General features: G+C 35.4%; 2 protein-coding genes and 1 long non-coding RNA gene across 4 annotated transcripts; all 3 read left to right on the top strand.

Annotated features, from left to right (window-relative positions):
- The first annotated feature begins 4,180 nt into the window (after positions 1–4,180).
- LOC129565857 (uncharacterized) lies at positions 4,181–6,827 on the top strand. The gene is made up of 5 exons (XR_008687665.1): positions 4,181–4,478; positions 4,555–5,008; positions 5,147–5,727; positions 6,248–6,459; positions 6,522–6,827. It is a non-coding gene; the product is annotated as an uncharacterized LOC129565857 (long non-coding RNA).
- Positions 6,828–7,711: 884 nt separating this feature from the next.
- Positions 7,712–11,411, top strand: LOC129565715 (odorant receptor 67d-like). Its single transcript, XM_055440868.1, has 6 exons — positions 7,712–8,145; positions 8,284–8,337; positions 9,948–10,417; positions 10,477–10,576; positions 10,652–10,741; positions 11,370–11,411. The coding sequence occupies exons 1-6, from the start codon at positions 7,903–7,905 to the stop codon at positions 11,409–11,411; spliced, it is 999 nt and encodes a 332-aa protein (XP_055296843.1). The 5' UTR covers positions 7,712–7,902.
- Positions 11,412–11,993: 582 nt separating this feature from the next.
- On the top strand, positions 11,994–19,216 carry LOC129565856 (anaphase-promoting complex subunit 1). 2 transcript variants are annotated; one of them, XM_055441153.1, is made up of 12 exons: positions 11,994–12,234; positions 12,319–13,186; positions 13,310–13,535; positions 13,691–13,852; positions 13,984–14,170; positions 14,310–16,647; positions 16,787–16,969; positions 17,033–17,384; positions 17,456–17,657; positions 17,781–18,262; positions 18,326–18,464; positions 18,542–19,216. In XM_055441153.1, exons 1-12 carry the CDS (start codon positions 12,211–12,213, stop codon positions 19,148–19,150), a joined length of 5,772 nt encoding a protein of 1,923 aa, XP_055297128.1. In that variant the 5' UTR covers positions 11,994–12,210; the 3' UTR covers positions 19,151–19,216. The 2 variants fall into 2 exon arrangements, with proteins under 2 accessions (XP_055297128.1, XP_055297127.1); XM_055441152.1 differs by having other exon boundaries at positions 13,688–13,852.
- The last annotated feature ends 192 nt before the right edge of the window (positions 19,217–19,408 follow it).

The raw sequence follows: 19,408 nt of genomic DNA, 5'->3' as shown, positions 1-19,408 counted from the left end.
GCTCCATTTTTAGACTTTTACTTACGAAAGTACGATGATTGTTATTGGTATATGTTGCGATGGCGACGACGATGACAACGAAAAAAAAAGGAAAGAAATTTGTCCCGAATTTGATTCTTATCTCGTCATGTTATGTTACCGTTTCACCGAAATGGGGACCTAAGATAAGAGTCGAAAAAGCGAACTTTTTGGTCGAACTCACCTGCTTTTCGGATAGTTCAAAATCGGCAATCCAATTAATTTGGTTCGTAAATGACGAAGTAACCGAAGGAAATCATTACTACGAAATATTCTATTCAACCAATTTGACTTCCAAACATCTTCAAGTTGACATGTCTAAATTGAGTTTTATCGTTAAATAAGCCACAATGACAAAACTTCACCAAACATATTTCATTTACGTTCATTCTTCACTTCTTCAAGACATAACTCCTTTCGACTATGGAACAATGAACATAAGGGAAAAAGAGAATGAACGCATTTTTGTGACTAATTTGTTCAAACGGTGATTCATAGTGCAAAGCATCAATTCCTGAAATTAGTCATTGGGAATGTGATGAAAAATCGTTTAATGAAAATGAAAACTTCAATCTATTGCATGTAATGAGCTATTGCGCACGTTGAAGAGCGTGTTTGTTTTTGAAAAAAAAAAATTGTGGAATGGATTTTTATTCTGATAATAAATTCTCTTTAACAATATAAATACGAAAAAGTATAGTCGAAGTATAGTATAGTTCGAGTATAGTCTTTCTTTTTTGCACCTTTTGAGAGTTTAGAACAGTAAAACTGACGTCAGATTTGAATATTCTGCTCATAAGTTCACGTAATAAAAAGTTATTAGAAATTATTTCGTATATGTATTTTCTGACAAAAAGCATGAATGAGTTGAGATATTATGTGAATCAAGTTTCCACATGGTATTGGTTGATTTTGATTTAAACGACACATTCCATCAACAGATCTCTCATATGGATTACATATTTTAATCATAGATTCAGGGAAAAAATGTCTACATTCTCATCTTAAACTCCATCTTGTCCATACATTTAATCGATGTTCAAAATTGAGCTTCAAATCCAAAAGTATGTCATTCAAAATGCAGCAGTGCATTTGGTTTGCAGGGCAATTGATTTCATGTCCTCAGATGGTTTAAAGATGAATATTCAATTTATGGCCAAGTGAAGTGCTGTCAAAATGTGTGTCTCGATTTGTATGGGATTAGCATTGATGTGCATATCTAGTATTAAATATTTACGTTTCAACAATTGAAAATCTGGTTATGCAATAGTATGCACCTGCCATTGTTCTTTATGCATAAATATTTACTGATTCATATCCGTACTGAAAATGTTGTCGTTCTTAATTCGGTGAATTCATTAGACACTGCACGTTTTTGATGTGAGGCTTTGTCATGTGGGGCATCATATTGATAACGATGACATGACACCAGCATGATGTTGGTAGATAAAAGACAATTTTAGCTACGAAATGGAATACACATATACAAAATATTCACAAAATTCCAATGATCCAATTTAAGCTTCACTCCACTCGAGATTACACTGAAAAATCCAACGAAATTATTTATCAATCAAAAATGGAAAGAATGCACAGGAATAAATATTACCAACGTAAATAACTATAAGTTATGTCATATGTTGATGTCGAATGAGATTTTTGTTGTTGATGATGATGATGATGATGCAAATACTCGTATGTAAGAGAGATGCATTCCATATCTGTGCTATTGTTTCGCACACAGTTGACTTGAAACGTTTAATATTGACTGAGTATGCACAATTTTTTCTTCATTCCATAGAAACGCTTATGTTTATCATTGTAGAGTCAATTGAACGTGTGTAGCAATCTTTTAAATGTTACGACGCATAAGTGCTAATGTATGCGATTGATGAGAAAAACATTATCATTCGAGTCTTTTCATGGATTTGTGCATATTGTCGTGCAAAGCAATGTAGAGCAAAGTTGGGATTTACGTTCGAAAGTCGCACAGAATCTCGTCGCACAGAAAGTCTCAATTCAATTTTATTACTAATTTTAATATAGAAAATTTGTTTAAATCATGTACAGACATAAGGTGTTCGTTACAGCAATTGTTTTGGTCTTGCTTTTCATCGGTGAGTTGATTTTGTATAATTCGTTTGTTTGATGTGTTAGTTCATAATTATATGATTGCAGATTTCGCTGTACCTTTGAGTGTAAACAGTATCGAAGCGAGTGTAACAAAAGGATCTACGCTTTGTTTGAAGTGTCAATATTCATTGGAACCGGGTGAATGACTTAGTGCAATTCAATGGTATAGAAACAACAATCCATTTTATTACTACACAGACGGTGCTAATATGCTTACCGGTGATAAACCATTTGATATACACTATTCATCCGATGGATTTGAAGTTGATGTGAGCAATTCTATCCATTTTTAAACTCTATTACAAACAAAATCAGTTTCCCAAAATCCAGAGAAATTTTTTTATTGGACAGCCAATGTACCAAAACAAAAGGCTCAACGCAATGTTAACATTTGTAAGCTTATTGAGGAAATTAATTACAAATTGGTTCTCATAAAATTTCATTTTCATTTCTTTTTAGTTCGAGGCAAAAAGACACATTAATTTGTTTACCTTTCATCAGCTTACCTGAAAAATTTCGATATGCAATTGATACGAAATTTTGGTGATGAATTCAAATGCATTCATATTTAGTTGTTACAATGTCAAATTTATGGTACTCTTAAAAAACAAAGATAGGAAACAACTAATTGCGGGAAAACGGTGTTCATTTTTGGTAATCTTTTCTTCGACTTCTAGTTGGAAAAATATAAAATGAATGAAATTATTCTAAAACGAACAATTACGGCAGTTCATTCCTGATTGGTTTTTGACAAATGTATTTCATATCGCTTAAGCGGTTAGTGATAGTCTCTACTACTAATTAACATATCAAGCATGAACATTATTATAAATAGAGAAATCTACAGTCAAAGGTAAATTTCACGTGTATACATGTATTTACCGTATGGCGTCACGAACAAGTATGAATTGAACTGTGTGCAGAAACGTCTCATTTACAAACTTCATCATTTGTGCATATTAATCTAAAATCGTTTACAACTTCGGCGATGGTAATAACACCGACACACACAGATGCTTTTGTTAAGTCAGTTTGAGTCAGCCACTTGTAAAGTACAGTCAGGTTTTGTGCTTCTGGATAATTATCCAAAAGATTCGTTGAAATTCGGTATGAGAGCTGAAAATTCAATTTTCATGCTTATTCGACCTTTTTGTGAAGATTTCTTTGCTTTTACTTGATTTAATTCAAAACTATGTCAGTAAATAAGATATTTTTTCTTGGAATATTCTTCGTCTTCCTTTTTCATGGTGAGCTTATCATTCATTACTTGGAATCTTTTCCACAACAATAATATACTTTTTTCATTAGTTTTTTTAATCATGAGCAAAAATAATTGTTGTCTAAATCGATAAATGTAGATTTTGCATTGCCTTTACGCATCAGTAGATTGGAAATTTATGGTCCCAGTCCAATAGTAGAAGGTTCCATCGTCTGTTTAAAATGTTTATATAAATTGAACTACCATGAAAGGTTTGATGGAATCGAGTGGCAAAAAGATTTTAAATCATTTCTCCACATCACACCAGGCAATAACAGATCCGTATCATTCAAATTAACATTAACCATTACTGATGGAGTTGATGTTGATGTAAATTCATCTTTTTCTTTCTAAAAAAATGTATTATTCAATCTGTGTATTTGTAGACTGCACGAACCACCGATTCGAGCATTTATCTAAGGAACTCTCTTCGGGACGGTATAAATGCGAAATAAAAGCTAGGAAGTCGAAAATCCAAGTGAAATCTGTTCATAATGATCTGAACGTTGTTAAGGTGAAAATTAACCTAGTCATGCAATACATTTATTTTGTTTGTGTTCCGTTTTGAAAAAGAAGCGATGCGATTCAAACATGAATTGATACGGTACACAAACAGTGGTATTTTTCAACTTCAAACATCGGATGTACATACACATTTCAGGATTCCACACAAATGTGACAAATAAAGTTTGATGGCACATGTGTTGTGGCATTTGTTTTCATTGTGTTTGAAATGATGATTAATTGCTGTGTTGACATAACAACTGAAAACTCTTTTTTATTGAACGAAGTTTTGTGATTTATGCCAGATTGACATTGTCGTATCAATTTTAGTTGATAATAAGTAATAATTACATGAACCGAATGGGAATAGAAACGGCGCAATTTCAGATTGTAAACTTTTGTTCTCATTAGTCAGAAAAGCGAAACAGTACACAACAGATCACTGAATTCTCAATAAAATTGGAGTGAGAATAGACCGAATGATTTCACCTCGATTTTCAATCACATGCAATGGAGCGACGACACATACATTTTCTAGCACTCTTCTTGGTACTCCATTTAAGCGGTAATTCGAATTCTTAATTCAATTTTAACTCACATTCCACACTTTTGAAATAAATCATTTCGCGTGCTGTCTTCAGATTTGGCATCGTCTTTGGATTTAAGCAGGATTGATGTTCTGAATCCAGTGAAACACGGTCATCCACTCTGTTTGAAATGTGTATATCGCATAAATCGCGGCGAGGTATTCCAAGGTGTAAGATGGTACAGAGATGACGAAATAATTTATAGCTACGCCATTGGAATTGAAAATTGGTTCGGAAATCGGAGGAATTAAAAGTCGGAGCCACACAAATATATATACAACACGGATGAATTTGAAATTGATGCAAGTATTCATGCTTATTTACACTAGTAAGAATGTCACATTCATTTTTATGTGATTTTAAATGTAGGAAGATAATGATAAATCTAATGCTACGACAGTTTATTTTGATAATGTGGAACCGAGTGTTTCTGGAAGATTTAAATGTGAGGTGCGAGTAACTGAACCAGTTTTCAAAATCAAGAGTGCGTCTCGTCGTGTTGTTGTTGGTAAGCTAAAACGCTGGTTCGTTTGGCATTTTTTATGCAAATATTGTTTGATGATGATTCTCTGCATTTTTCAAAGTTAAAAGAAAATTCTGAAATTTGGAAATTATCACAATTTAAAAACTATTTTTTGTTCATTAGCACGTGATAAATCCAAACCGAAGTGGTATGATTTTCCAGTGCCAGATGAATTTAAAAATGATCCAAATTTTCAAGACTGATTCGAATGAGACAACGATGACCAATAGTGAAACTCTAAGAAGAATTCAGTGCTTCAACGAATTTAGTGAATAAAAAAATACCAACGAATTTTATACCTACTGTCAATTCAAATCTATATTCGATTATTATGAATATTGCGAGTGACAGCAAGTTCAACGAATTTTTTTTTATATTCGTATGGGAAAATGTTCCGGTTGATTGCATGTAACTCCGCTTTAGTTTAAATACGCTCACTTTTTAATCTACAATGTAAACGTATCAATATGAATGAATTATCTGTGCTTAATACACTTGGGTTGGTATAATGTAAATGTAATTGAGTTTTGCGACTAATTTTGTACACATTACTCTGAGAAGCGAATCAACTCGGATCATAATTGTGGTTGGGGGAAATTAAATACAAAAAAATTTCAATCAAACTGCACAACATTTTTGTGCCGAAAATATGACGCAACGAAACTTCATTCTATCCACACTTTTGTTCATCCTATTTCTCAATGGTAGGTTCGTTTGTATTAATTGTTATTTACTTATTTACGTTAGTAACATCAATATTGTTAAATTTCTATTTAAAAATATTCCGTTCTAACTTTTGCCAACAAGTTGATAATTTTAACTTGTGAAAATCAAGAAAATGTGTTATTTTTTGGGTTTTACGTGAAAATTCAAAGGGGAAAAGCCGTGGATACTCCCATGAGATAGAATTAAATATGTATGATCGCTTGGACACGTGTGAGCTTCATTTGAAGTGGATTTGTAACGTATTATACGACGCATAAATATTCATGGCTTGTCACTTTACAACAGCTGTTTGCCTGATGCGGGTGGCAACAACACGCTACATGGAACAATGGAACGCATGTGTTTACATCGAATAATTTTATTTTCAAGGATTTTACTATATCAAATCATGGGATTATGTTCAACATATAACTTGAACATTTTCGCGCTTTCTTGTATTTGTGCATTGTTGGAATTTATAATTACTCATCGTATATTTTGTCCGCATTTCATTTTCAGATTGTGCATTACCGGTAAGTATGTATGGCATATATTTACCAAACGACCGTGGAACGGAAACCTGCTTGACCTGTGTCTACTACTAAGATTCCGGTGATACACTTAACGCAGTCAATTGGTATCGGAATGATGAGCTTTTTTATAGCTTCTATGCAAATGATGTCAGCCCCTTGAAGTGGGTTCATAGGAAATTTGATGACTTTCAACTCGACGTAAGATTATTTACACAGCAATTTCAAGATTTAATGCAATAATTTCACGAAATCGTTCATAGGAGGCCAACACCGATCATGTGGAAGTGTGCATGACTAACATCTTTCCAAGCGCTGGTGGCTATTACAAATGTGAAATAACAACAAAAGGAGCAAATTTCGAAGAATACAGTACTGAAGCGTTGTTGGATGACCTTGTGCCAACCAGGAATTTCAAAAAAAGTCGAGGAAGAAGCTAAATATGGATAATTTAGATATTTTGTGGTCCTAATGGGAATATCGTTGAATTCATTCCTTTTGACAACTTGTTTCGAAACAATCTGATTTTATTCATACATCATGAAATGAGAATTATTTTTTCAAATCCACCTGGTTTTGTGTTTCATTTTCGTTCTGTTGGATAAATTACTTTTGAATTGATAAGCAATGAAAGGGATCCAAATTACCTCCCCCTATTTTAATAACTCATCAAAAGAAGTAGAACAAATGTTCGATTTAGCAATTTCCTTAATAGCAATTTACTTATTTCCCAATTAATTTGTTGTTTTTTCTGACATTCTCTGATTCAAGTCAAACAAATCCAGTGTTTGCGGATTGCAGTCGCATTCATCATGTGTCTTAGAAGGTTGACTTGAAGGCGCACACTTTCCAGTCGAACATGTTTGACTTGAAAAGAAAAAATTATGAATGTATTCCGTAGACATGATAGAATATAGTTTTATTTCCTATGATCAATTGTGAATAATTATTCGAAAAATCGACATCGTATTGAGCTTAATTCTCATTTGTTTGAAAAATTACGCTGATGGCCTAGTGAATATTAAAGCCGAAATTCGAACTTAATAACAATTTGTTATTTGTTCAGCAATTCGAATTTCAATGATGACTCTCTGTATTCATTCATTTTTTTTCTGCAAATAAATATTCTGACGTCAGAAGAATTGACGTAGGTTGGTTATGGGAAAGAATTCGTTTTCGGAACAAAGTGTACCCATCGATTTTTTTTGTAAATCAAATTTGAATAATGGCTCAATTTACTAGTGTTTCAATTAAATGTTCTGATATTCCTTCTGACATTGGCTGACTTTAATTTTAGTCAAACTCTTTTTCAGCATTGGTAAAGCAAAAAGAATGTATCGATATCTTATACATATTTTATGCGCACTGTGAACTTGGGAAAAGGGAATTTCTGCAAATGGTAATTATTTTGTTTTGATAGAAGCAAATAGGAAAAACATGGGAAAATGCAGCTGGTTTTACACTGCATAGCAGTGGAATTTATGGTTTGAACGATTTTATTTTAATTTCTTAATTAAAAAGGCTCCAGTTGTTGATTGTTTTTCTAATTTCATAATTGAGCATTGCAATCAACTACGCAAACACATTTGTTTTCCACGGTTATAAAAACGTTGGAAGCGAAATATATTCAAACAGTCGAACAAAATGGCTTTCTCATTGAACATGACACCGTATCAGCGATTCCAATTGATTTTCGAGAAATGGTTTCAATTCACTTCAACCGCAATTGGTCTCAATATTTTGGACAAAGATTTCCAATTTTCACTGGCATCGCTCTTCATTGTCACTTTGGTAACGTCGGTGCTGATCTCGAGCGTTTATACAATGTTCGCATTTGACACGGAAGCGTTTTTTAAGGGGACAACGTGTTTTAGCCTTGGATTGCAGGTAGAATTTAAATCACACTGCCTAATAAATATATTCCATTGTCGAGTTGAATTGACACGCACAAAGCAAGAGTATATATCTTGTTTTGTGCTTGTCAATTGATCGTTTGATACATTATAAAAAGCGTAATATTTCTAGGCTTTTAGTAAAGTTTATACGGTTGCTACAAAACGAACAGAGATCAGGTTCTTGGTATGAATAATCAAAAATATCATTTAACAATTTCCCAAAAGCTTAAAATTAATTTGGGCTCAAAACTAGCTGATTCCCTTTTTCAGATAAAAAAATGTTAAAATCTAGTGGTCGATAGAGCCGTACTTAAAATGACTGTTTTTGACCTATTTTTCAACATATATTGATAGAAAACCCATAGGTCATTCAAACCGAATCTAGTGACATATCAGTTTTAGGGTTTTTTGGGACGCTGAACATGAATCCGTTGTCAAAAATTAGCTAATGTTGCTTTTTAAAATTTTTAGTACAAAACATGGTTTTTTTCAAACAAATTCAGGCATATAGCAAAAATACATGGTTCCAAATGTATTTTTAACGCCAAATTTGAACTCAGCGCCTCAAATTGCCTTAAGATTAACTATGCTGATGACAAAAATCGAATAATCTCAGAACTACAATTTTCTAGTAGTGTTCACATATCGAAAAAAATCACATTTTCCACGTATTTTTCCACCAAAAGTAAATTTTTGTTCAAAGCAGCCATTTTTATGGTTTTTTAGGCCGCAGAATTCAAATCCACCCAAAAAGAAATAACAAAATTTTCAGTGGGAAAAATTGATATTTTTCTATACATTTATACGGATTTTTTGGCATTTTTTCGGTTTTTCTCCCACAACTTGAACCCCATATGTGACGGAGCAGAATTTGGTTCAACAAAGTTTTAAATCTGATTGAAAGCTACAATTGTGCTTCAAATAGTAATCACTTATCTCTTATCAGTAAGGAGATAAAAGTGATAATTGATAAAAGCTATCAAGGCCATTATCTCCTTACTGATAAGAGATAAGTGATGTCTGCGGCAAAATGGTAGGTTTCAATGAGATCTTAAACTTTTCGGCACAAAATTCTGCTCCACCGCATATGGGGTACGAGTTATGGGAGAAAAACCGAAAAAATGCCAAAAAATCCGTATAAATGTATAGAAAAATATCAATTTTTCCCACTGAAAATTTTGTTATTTCTTTTTGGGTGGATTCGAATTCTGCGGCCTAAAAAACCATAAAAATGGCTGCTTTGAACAAAAATTTACTTTTGGTGGAAAAATACGTGGAAAATGTGATTTTTTTCGATATGTGAACACTACTAGAAAATTGTAGTTCTGAGATTATTCGATTTTTGTCATCAGCATAGTTAATCTTAAGGCAATTTGAGGCGCTGAGTTCAAATTTGGCGTTAAAAATACATTTGGAACCATGTATTTTTGCTATATGCCTGAATTTGTTTGAAAAAAACCATGTTTTGTACTAAAAATTTTAAAAAGCAACATTAGCTAATTTTTGACAACGGATTCATGTTCAGCGTCCCAAAAAACCCTAAAACTGATATGTCACTAGATTCGGTTTGAATGACCTATGGGTTTTCTATCAATATAAATATATGTTGAAAAATAGGTCAAAAACAGCCATTACGGCTCTATCGACCACTAGATTTTAACATTTTTTTATCTGAAAAAGGGAATCAGCTAGTTTTGAGCCCAATTTAATTTTGTGCTATTTGGAGCATATACCTTACCATGATAAATCAGTTTGGACCACCCTAATGTATAACGAATTCATATTCAATTTCAGTCTTCATTTGTTGAGAACATTCATGTGGTGAATGAAAAGAAACCTTCGAAAAGGATCCGAGATATCATGGACGAGTGCTCTTTGCATAATTTCTTAATAACAGTTGCACTTCTTTCGTTATATTTTTTGTGTGTCATCATATTCCTTTTGTTTCCCGTGCTGATGTTTGCCATTTTTCAAATGAAAGAACCATGGCTGCCACTTTATCTGCTTGGAATCGATTTCAACACGAAAGAAGGCTTCGTCGTCACTTCAATTTATCATTGTGTTGTACTTTATATGACCGGCATTGGATTTGGATTTAATGATGCCTTATTTTCTAATTTGGTTTTCAACGTGTTCATAATGTCCAAGTTACAGTGTAATCAACTTTCAACGCTGGATGATGAATTGAATGCTGACAGACCACATGAATTGAAGATTCGCACTCGATTGGCCAATTTCTTCTTGATGAATCTCGAAATGGAAAAGTAATACTTTTGATGAAATTTAAAAATGACATTTATTGTTTGAATTGGTGTAATTTCAGATATATCGAACTCATCAATGACACATATTTTTGGATGATCTTTGTCCAAATAATGACTTCTTCGCTTTGTACGACACTCATCGTTTATGTCATTATGACGGTAAAACGAAACGACTCTTCAATCCACCGTATAATCTCAGTTAAAACTTTCATTTCATGAATAAAATCCACACAGATGACCTGGTATCCCGCATATTTTCTGGCTGTTTGCTGCGTTTTTCAACTATTCGTATTCTGTGCGTTAGGAACTGTTATCGAAGTTGCAGTAAGATTCAATTTTCATCTATTTGAGGCTGTGAGAATGAAAATGGCAATACAGGAATAAACATTCTGAAACGCATCAAGAAAAAAAAATCGCAAAAATGAATCATGAGTTCTGAATATGCAAAAGTGAAACATGAATTTACATGGGCAGCATAGGAGGTTCATGGTTCACTTTTGCGTATTCAGAACTCATGATTCACTTTTGCGAATTTTTTTTTCTTGATGCGCTTCAGAATGTTTATTCCTGTATTGCCATTTTCATTCTCACAGCCTCATTTGAAACAGGGACAAATATTTTCGTTCGTTTTTTTCTTCTAAAAGAATGATAAATTGGAGTACACAATTCTTCAGGCAAATTATTATCTTCTGCCTCTTGATTTGCAACGAGACTTCCAGTTTATGATCAATATCGTACAGAGAGCTAGGGTTCTGAAGACTGCTGGTTCAAAACTTGACATAACATTGTTCGTTGAAGTAAATATCGATAGACTAGATAGTAGACTTCTTTTTATCCACTTTGAATATTATTTTGGATTTTTATTACCACAGATAATGCGGAAAATTTATACATTCATGAATCTTCTTCGAACCATGACTTGAATGAACAAATTTGTGAATGTTCTCAATAGATTCTGTGGAAGTTGGACACATTTCTTCTAAAGAAGCTTTGAATTATTAGTTTGGGCTTTAAAATAGCTAAAATAATACAAATAAACTTGAATATTAAATGAATTAGTTCACAAATTGAACCATTACACCAGCACCAGCTCAAAAGTTGATTTAAAAAATCTACAATGTATTTAATGAATTTGCGGTTCGAAAAAATTTCGTTTCAATGTTTTTGTGCTCAGCTTCATTTTCTATAATTAAATCTGATTTGTTATTGGAAAAAGAAAAGCTTATGGTTGATTTTCATTTGTTTCCAAAAAATTGCTCTAATAATAACTAATGAATAAAGAAAATATTATTTTGTCGAAAACAAACGGAAAAACAATGCAACATAAGTACGAACACAAGCTCGCGAAGCAAGCAATAGGAGTGCGTAGCGAAGCGGAGCATTTCAATTTTCAGAAACCTTTTAACGCAAAACGAACAACTACACATAATAATAATTGGATCTGCAGAAGATGAATATCGAATTTTATTATCCTTAAATGAAATTGTATCGCATTAGCATTCAAAATGTTCAATGTAAACATCCGTCAGAAGATGGCGCTGTAACTCGTAGTGCTTTCGCGCCTTTCTGCCACCACGACTGTCATCGTGTGTCATCTGTCAAACACTTTGAATGTTGTTTACTAGGAAAAAATTTGTATCGGTCAATTGCGCATTTTGCCGGTGCGGCGATTTAGTTTTTTTTCTCTCACATTAGTTAGCATTTAGTCAGAATTTTTTTTTCTGCACAATTCAGAAAAGTGTTGCTTTGTTGTGGTCCGATAATTTGGCAATCTGGATGACTATAAAGAAGTGATGATAGCCGCATCTGAACCTCTGGTAATTAACCGATCATTGCTAAGAAAATAAGAGTGTTTAGTGCAAGACAGGTTATTCATTGAATCGTTTTTTTTTTGAATGTAGGAATTTATTCCCCGTGGTCGTCAGACGGCTACAGAGCATCCGGAACGTGCGAATGTGCGAAAGCCAGTTCAATTTTCAGCTGAAAATCTACTGTTAAATCGATTGAAAAATGTAAACTTATCATCGGATAGTTCATCGTCGACTGAGTTTTGGTGCATTCAAGATGTCAGCCGGGATTTTACTAAATTGGACGAATGCATACAAACGACAGCACATGTCGATGATGAGCTGTGCAAACGTGACGAAGAGCATGAATTGTATGCGAAAGGCTGTGTGGCTGTATGGACGAAAGGTGCTTTTGTCGGGGACAAACCACGAAAATTGCCAACAACATGCTTTACCGTTCAGTCAACCATTCGATTTGCATTTTTCTGCCCGAGTTCATTCTTCAAAGCACCGAATCCGGATAAGCGAGACGAAAGACAGCGGAAAACCATTTTGGAATTTGATAGCAAAACGCGAGAAGACTCAATGAAATTCGGCATTTGCCTCATTGATTCAGAAACATTGCGCGTGTATTCGCCGTGTGGTGAAGATTATCGCACTAGTTTTCCGTTTCCAATTTCGAATGTCATGCAAACCAAATACGGATTACTGTTGGAGAAGAACGCATCATCGGCAACAGTTGACGATGTGCATTCATTGGCCATGCCACGTCTTTATTCACTAAGCCATCCATTGAACGATATTTGCCCGATACTCATGAAAACGCTGAACGGTCACATCAATTTTGTCACAGAGGCCCGAATTTCGGTCGCATTCACCGTTGTTGAACATAACTTGGTTATGATTCACGATGGCAAAATTGGCAAGCATATTCTGTGCAAATTACGAAAAGCCACACAAGATGAAAAGCAAAAAGTTGGAGGTGAGTACATGGAGAGAGATCAGTGATGTGAATAAAATGGTTTCTTATCATTCCTTAACAATTAAGAAAAAAAATCTCGACAACTGTGACAAAAACAACATTAAAATACATTCAATTTTACAGCGCTAACCGAAAATGATATTTTCTCATCGGATTTAAACCTTTCGAATATGGATTTGTACACCACGAGCTCCGTTCGATTCGACGGATCCGGCCTGAGTTTCAAACAAAAGAATTCTCCGATGCAAAATCGCTCCAGCTTGGATGCGTCTTCGTTACATACGTCGAAACTGTTGAACATGACACCAAATGCACAGTCGCTTCGTTCAAAATTGGGAATTTCTTTCGAGTAAGTTAGGTTTTTCATATTTTCATGAGCACCATTAAAGTGGATTTGATTCATTCTGGAATATTTTTGCTGATTTTCTAAAGTTTCATTTGAAATTGTTCTGAATTATTGATTTTCTCTTACATTTTTAACCGAATTCTTCATCAACAAAGTAGTAAAACACAAATGCAATCACCCTACGATCGTCTACAATCATCATCTGATGCTCCCAATACGTTTGTTGAAGATGAACCCAAAGTTGGATATGCAAAACCATCGAAACCAATTGTGCCCGAATTATGTCTTGAGAGCATTTGGATTGAAAGCATCGGGACCAGGTATAATTTTGATACACAAAATGAAGAAAAAAAAAGTCGCATGTGATCATTCATTTATTCATCTATCTATAGAGTGAATTAACCTAAAAGTTGAATTGTACCAAAAATCAAATTTTGTTTGTCATTTACAGAGATTTTCCCGATATTGCGGCCCGTGGTTTTTTGCATGTCGATTTTATCGGACAAAAATTCATATGTTACTTGCTGAAGAAGACTGGCATTTTGATGATGTACCGATTGGAAAAGTCCAATTCACCAGACATACCAACGGTGGGCAAGTCTTCGTCTGTACCGGCCAAAGATGCGATTAATGTTCCCGTAAGTTTGTAAATTCATGTGTTCGGCTTATTTTGTGTCCACGAAATTCAGAATGATTTTCATTTATTGCAATTTAAAGCCTTGCCAAAATTGAGAAAAAAAATAAATAAATCATACTTTTCGTTTTTTTCCATCTTAGTCATTGAAAGTGATTGCGATTCTGGCGCATTGCGGATCATTGATTCTGTACAGCGGTTCAATATTGATTGGCAAAGTGGATATTGGAAGTATAACTTTACCTCGCCAACCGCAAGTGGCTCAAACTGTTCAATCGGCATTTCCGCGGCGAAGTAGCTTATTGCCAACAGTATCGGCGACCGAATCTAGTTTTGACGACGAAGTACATTTATTGTCACCCGTCTATCCATTGCATTCACAGTACAATTTGCGAAGTAACAGCAGTAGCAGTACATGTTTGAGTTTACGCGATGTTTGTAGTAATCGAGTCACTTTGCAGTACACAAATGACACCATGTATCGTATAACACTGCCCCCATTGAGTGAGTGTCCCTTGGTGACAAAGTGTTTGGTTGTTTTGCGCACCGTTCTGAAACGCGATTTGGCAATTTCAATCATATCCAAATGGTATAGCGTGCGAAATACGCGTGGCTCACAGGACATTAGCTATGAGAATGAGTGGATAACGTTTCATAATTACCTACTGAATGCAATGGGTCGAACATTTATTTCGACAAAAACATTCGCATCCGCACCGAATATTGCAGGACCATCTCGACTATCAACCGGCGACAATAAGAAACGTCGCAAAACGGATGATCCAGTTGGGTCAGATTATGATTTCCAATATTTATTGGCTGTATTGAACAAAACTAATACGGATCCTAAGAAAACCGTCAAAGAATCCAAGTCCAAACGTCGAATCGATATGAATTCAACACTTGCACCGTATATTCCGATCATATTTTTCTCATTTCATTTGCTGTACGAAGAAATGAAGTTCGATGAAACGCTAAAAACGCAACGAACAATGCTTTCGGAGTTTTTGAATCAGTTGGCGCTTGATTTGCAATTGGATTCATATTGTTTACACTATTTCTTAGATTGTCCCGACTTAGTTCTGATGTATGGTAATGGATCGATAGCTGAACTTGACCGTAATGTATTGTACGATCAACATTGTCTAACTCTGAAAATTCCAAGCATTTATGGTATTATCAATGACCTGTTTACGAATGGTGAAGATGCATTTTCACCCTACCCGTATATTCCAAGTGTGAATCCGATTAGTAAGCAAATTATCGAGCTGATTGCAATGGTGACAAGCGAAGGACTCATCGATGGAACGTATCAGTTTAATGCACTCAAGCAAAAAGATCAACCGATGGAAATAAATCGAACAAAATTAAGCGACGAAGAAATTCGATCAAAAGCCCTCGAACAATTATTGACAATGAATCTATCGAGAAAGCAAATGTCACGATTTCCGCCATCGATTCACTTTTTAATTGCCGAAATATTGGAGAGCTGCCGAGTTGATATACCAGCCGTCAATGATGTTCGAGCCTTCGGTTTGATTTGTCGACCGGAACTATTCAGCAACACATTATTCGATCCAACAAAAGAGATTTCATCGCGCAAACATAGCAGTTTTAAAACGGAGAATTCGTTGACATTGCGAGGTCAATCGGCTTCGGAAAGTGCAGCCAATGCAAATGTCAACAGTGATGGAATGGCACACATTTACACAAAATTGATTCGATTGCGATTCCCGAAGGATTTACGCATTGAAGATGTCCGCCAAATGTTGGCCAGTTCAAGTCCAGTTGTTGTGGATATTGTTCAAAGACTTGGCGTTTCCGATCATGATTTTATCGAGGAACGAGAACGACAATTACTCTCAATTTGCACACGTACCATGTCGCTGCCAGTTGGTCGAGGTATGTTAACACTGGAAACATTTTCTCCGGCCGCCACCGAGTCATTTGACATTCCAAAACTGTGTTTGACCGGAAAAGAGAAGGAAAAAGGCGCAATCATCGAGATGTCTACCATTGAAGTGCCGGCAAATATGAATATATGGCCATTGTTTCATAATGGCGTCGCCGCTGGGTTACAACTAACAGCTGAAAGTAAGAACATCGACTCGGCGTGGATTGTGTACAACAAACCGAAATCACAGAACGATGGCACCACAGAACATGCCGGGTTTTTGATGGCACTTGGTTTAACCGGTCATTTGAAAATATTGTCATCGATGAGTTTGTACGATTACTTGGTGAAGTGCGATGAAATGACTAATGTTGGAATTTTAATTGGAATGTCAGCGGCACATAGAGGAACTATGGATACATCTACCACGAAACTTCTCTCGATTCACATTGAAGCTCTTCTGCCGCCAACAGCACTCGAGTTGGATATTTCGCAAAATGTTCAGATTGCAGCCATCATGGGCATTGGGCTGCTGTATCAAGGAACAGCCAAACGGCACATTGCCGAGGTTTTGGTGCAGGAAATTGGTAAGTAATAAAGTATTTAATTTGAGAAAATAGTTTTGGAAATTGACTTGAATTGTCTGCTCTATTTAACTATTTGATGTGGGATTAAAATGATTTCCTTTGCATATTTTCGTATCATTTTTATTATTTTTATTAATAGGTCGTCCTCCAGGACCTGAAATGGAAAATTGTGTCGAAAGAGAGTCGTATGCGTTGACAGCCGGATTGGCATTGGGTTTAGTAACACTTGGCAGAGGTGAAACCGCACCCGGATTGGCTGATCTCAAACTGCCAGACATTTTACATCGTTATATGACTGGCGGTAGACGAGACATGCTAACAGGTTAGTGTAGAAACATGAATACGGATTTGGATACAAACGAGTTATCGAATTATTTTCGAACAGGTACTCAAAAGGAGAAATACAAATTCCAATCGTTCCAAGTGCGCGAAGGTGAAACGGTAAACATTGACGTTACCGCACCGGGTGCCACTTTTGCACTCGGATTGATGTTCATTCGAACTGGTAACAAATCCGTTGCAAGTTGGATGGATCCACCAGATACTCATGCCGTTCTGGATCATGTTCGGCCAGATTTACTTCTGCTACGCGTCATTTCACGTGGTTTGATCCTTTGGGATGAAATTAAACCGACGAAAGAATGGCTTCGAAGCCAATTTCCAAAGTGGTTACAAATTGATCTTCAGAAAGTTCCAATAACTATCGACGACTCAGTTGCTGATCATGAATCGTTTGCGTGAGAAAAATTGCAATCTTCTAAGACAATTTTCACGATTTTAATTTATTAATCGTAATTTCCAATTTCAGTCAAGCCTATTGCAACATTACCGCTGGAGCAGCATTTTGTTTGGGACTACGCTATGCCGGTACACAAAACGAAGAAGCCACAGCCATTTTGGATCAAATCTTCAAACTATTCTTGAACTCAAGCTCCGTGTATCTTACGGAATGTGCGGGAAAACCAACGGTTGAATCATGTCTGATGCTTGTTCTCTTGGCCAGTTCACTGGTACGTGTGATTCCATCGATACTTGTGTGAATTATGACAGCACAAGACTTTATTTCACATTTTTTCGTTACTCAGTGATCTTCTGTCTGTTTAACACGGTTCAATTTTTCCTCCATTTCTTAGGTGAACGCTGGCAGTGGTGATCTAAAAGTTCTGCGGCGATGTCGTATGCTAAGGAATCGACTTGGTTCGGGTTATTCGCATGTTACATACGGTTCTCATATGGCTGTGCACATGGCGATTGGCTTCCAGTTCTTGGGTGCTGGTCGCTTCACTCTATCACGCTCTCCGGAAGCAATAGCTGCCTTGATTTGTGCTCTGTTCCCAAAGTTTCCAATTCACAGCAACGACAATCGTTATCATCTGCAGGCGTTCCGCCATTTATATGTGTTAGCTGTCGAACCGCGAATCGTTCTGCCTCGTGATATTGACACCGGAAAATTGTGTCCGTGTAACATAACCTACACGACTGTAGACGGTAAGACTGTTTCAAAAATGGCACCGTGCATGTTGCCAGAGCTCAACGAATTGTCTGAAGTTTGCTTCGAAGATCCAAACTACTGGTTGATCAAGTTCAAGAAGGGATTTAACTGGGAAGACTTTGAGTGAGTTTCACCACTGAATTTCTGATTTTTCTCTCTTGACATTATTTCACTAAATTATTATAGGCGAATCATAAGAAAATGCAATTGTGTCGATATAAAGCAAAAGGCCGGCTGTGTTTCTCACATCGATGATCCGACCAATTTGCGAAGTACATTTGCCTACACTCTCAGCACTGAACGCTATGTTTGCTGGCGCACTCATGTTGGTTTCAATTTAAAAAATCTTGTTCTTATTTTTTGAAGACTTTTTAAACTAATTTTATTTTGATCTCATTTCAGCCATTGAATCTGCTTGCATTCACTAACAATTCAAAAGTGCAAAATTTTATCAACAAATTTTTAACCAGTGAAGATGAATTGAGTGAAGACTCAAAATTCTTGCAGTTATTTATGCTACAATTTTACCATTGCTTAACAAAGGATACGATGCATGCACTTTACATTTATGTCGATCTGTTGATGTCGTATTTCCGTTTAATAGCCTCGCCAGAGAGTTTCGATGTTTGGCAACTGAAATTGATGCAAACAATCGTGAAATACCGACCGAGCAACGTGATTCTATCGGCTGAACATTTGAATGCTTTGGTAAAGCGTGTGGAAACATTGATTGAAACAAAAATCATCGAATACGCAGGATATTTGCAACAATTTTTATATGCACCAAATATTTCATTCCTGTGCACACTCGAAGATAAGGAAAAACTGCGCAATATCGCTGCACTAATCCAATTCCTTGATATCCCCATTAACATAATAAATCAGATTAATGTCGGCGAAAATCAAGTGCAAATGGATTATTTGCGATTGATCATGGAAATGAAACGAGTCAAGGTCAACACCGATATGACTTTAATTATCACCAAAATATTAAATGCTCCCGGTTTTTAAAACCACTTTGTTATCTCATATCATTTTAGAAAAATGAATAAAAACCACTTCTTTGCAAAAAAAAAATTTGAGATTTGATGGATTTTATTGTGAATTATGGCAACTCTAATTTTATAACGCCTCAAAAATAAAACGCCGCCAAATTCAAATAATACTTATCATTACTATTTATGTGAAGAGAACTAATTATTTTACAGATGTGAACCGACAACGATTCAACCGGAGTACTTGTCATAATCGATGGACTGCACATTGCAC

Source organism: Sitodiplosis mosellana, unplaced genomic scaffold (genome assembly GCF_009176505.1).
Source record: "Sitodiplosis mosellana isolate CC-2019 unplaced genomic scaffold, AAFC_SMos_1.0 Smas_scaffold_3, whole genome shotgun sequence".
Classification (NCBI taxonomy): domain Eukaryota; kingdom Metazoa; phylum Arthropoda; class Insecta; order Diptera; family Cecidomyiidae; genus Sitodiplosis; species Sitodiplosis mosellana.
This window is presented reverse-complemented; position numbering and strand designations above follow the sequence as displayed.